This window comes from Trichechus manatus, unplaced genomic scaffold (assembly GCF_000243295.1).
Source record: "Trichechus manatus latirostris isolate Lorelei unplaced genomic scaffold, TriManLat1.0 scaffold00037, whole genome shotgun sequence".
Taxonomy (NCBI): domain Eukaryota; kingdom Metazoa; phylum Chordata; class Mammalia; order Sirenia; family Trichechidae; genus Trichechus; species Trichechus manatus.
In genome coordinates this window covers 13,945,476-13,946,954 of record NW_004443973.1, presented here as the reverse complement: position 1 = coordinate 13,946,954, position 1,479 = coordinate 13,945,476, and the positions used below count along the sequence as shown (strand labels likewise).

The 1,479-nt window shown below is 40.2% G+C and overlaps 1 protein-coding gene across 1 annotated transcript in view; it reads left to right on the top strand.

The window, feature by feature from the left end:
• MYO3B (myosin IIIB) overlaps positions 1 to 1,479 on the top strand; it is a 532,652-nt gene that overhangs the window by 220,374 nt on the left and 310,799 nt on the right. The window contains exon 14 of the mRNA XM_012555289.2: positions 1,370 to 1,468. Within this exon, the coding sequence (XP_012410743.2) occupies positions 1,370 to 1,468 (99 nt within the window). The remainder of the gene's footprint in view (positions 1 to 1,369; positions 1,469 to 1,479) is intronic.

Below are 1,479 nucleotides of genomic sequence, written 5' to 3'. Positions count from 1 at the left end.
GGCTGTAGAGTCTCTGTTTTACCCTCTGGGATCTGCCTCTGTGGGAAGTCGCTCGGTACATTCAGCAACCTCACACTGTATTGATCAAGGTAATGTGGTGCTGTCATGTTAAATCCAGGCAAGTCCCAAAAACCCATTTGGAAGGTCTTCTCCTTAGCCTTTCTTAAGTTGTGTGACTAAAACAGTGATTCTTAAAGGCAGAAGCATGACATCTTGGCTTTGATTTAGAAGTTTGAAGGACAATATTTATCCATTGCAGAAGCCAGTTTTGAATTCTCATTTGTCTGTGTAGCATTGTCAGGTATCCAGCAGATGTCACTGTTACTGTCCGTGTTTTTGGCTTTACCGAGTGATGTTTACAGGACGGCTCAATTTGAGGGCAATGCTTTATTAGTGGCTTAATGACAGTTCTTATCAGTTTGCTGCTATGCATAGTACTAAATCAAGTTCCCTGCCTAAGTATTTTTTATGGAAGTATTTTTCTCTATCTCTCTATATAAAATACAGAAATTTCTTGGCTGTGTATTTCATTATCTTACCTGCAGAAAATGCAAATGCTTATATAAGTAAAGGTACTTTATTTTTTCTATCAAGAATGCTACTTATGTATTCAACTTTCAATATAAAAAATAGGACTTAGATGATTTCCAGTGAGTCTTTCAAAATATTTCGTGACCTCATTCATAACCATATACATCGTTGAACTTCAAAATATTCATTAATGGAGTCATCAATGGATGTCCTTTCAGCTGTTTCATAAAAGCTACTTTCAAAAGGGAGTCTGTGGGTGGTGCGAACAGTTAACATGTTCGGTTACTAACCAAAAGGTTGGAGGTTGGAGTCCACCCAGTGGCACCTCAGAAGAAACAGCTGGTGATCTACCTCTGAAAAATCAGCCATTGAATACCTTATGGAGCACAGTTCTACTCTGACACACATGGGGTTGCCGTGAATTGGAATTGACTCAACAGCAACTGGTTTAATGTTCAGAAGAGGCTAAGGAAACATCTCTCTGGCTTTGAAGAAAGGACCATTCCTAAATTTGGGAGCTGGTATTAGTTAGGGTAAAAGGCTAAAGTCTCTTAAAGGACAAAGAAGTTCAGTTCTCTCTTACATAACAATTCCAAGGTAAGTGGTTCAGGTCACAGAGCAGGTCCTGTCCATCACTGGTCGACAGCATCCATTGGTAAGAATTTAATTACAGGGCCACCCTAACTGCAAGGGAGGTTGGGAAATTTCTCTGTCTGTTTGCACAGGATAAGGGAGAGAATGGACTTTGGTGCACAACTGCAGTTTCCACCACAGGGCTAGTGTTTCATTGTTCTGATTGGCAATGACCTTCAAACCTGGTTCTCGATGTCCTTTTCAGGAGGTGCACTCGGTGTACAGAATTTTGGCTGGGATTTTGAATATTGGAAACATTGAATTTGCAGCTATTTCCTCTCAACATCAAACTGATAAGAGTGAGGTTCCCAATGC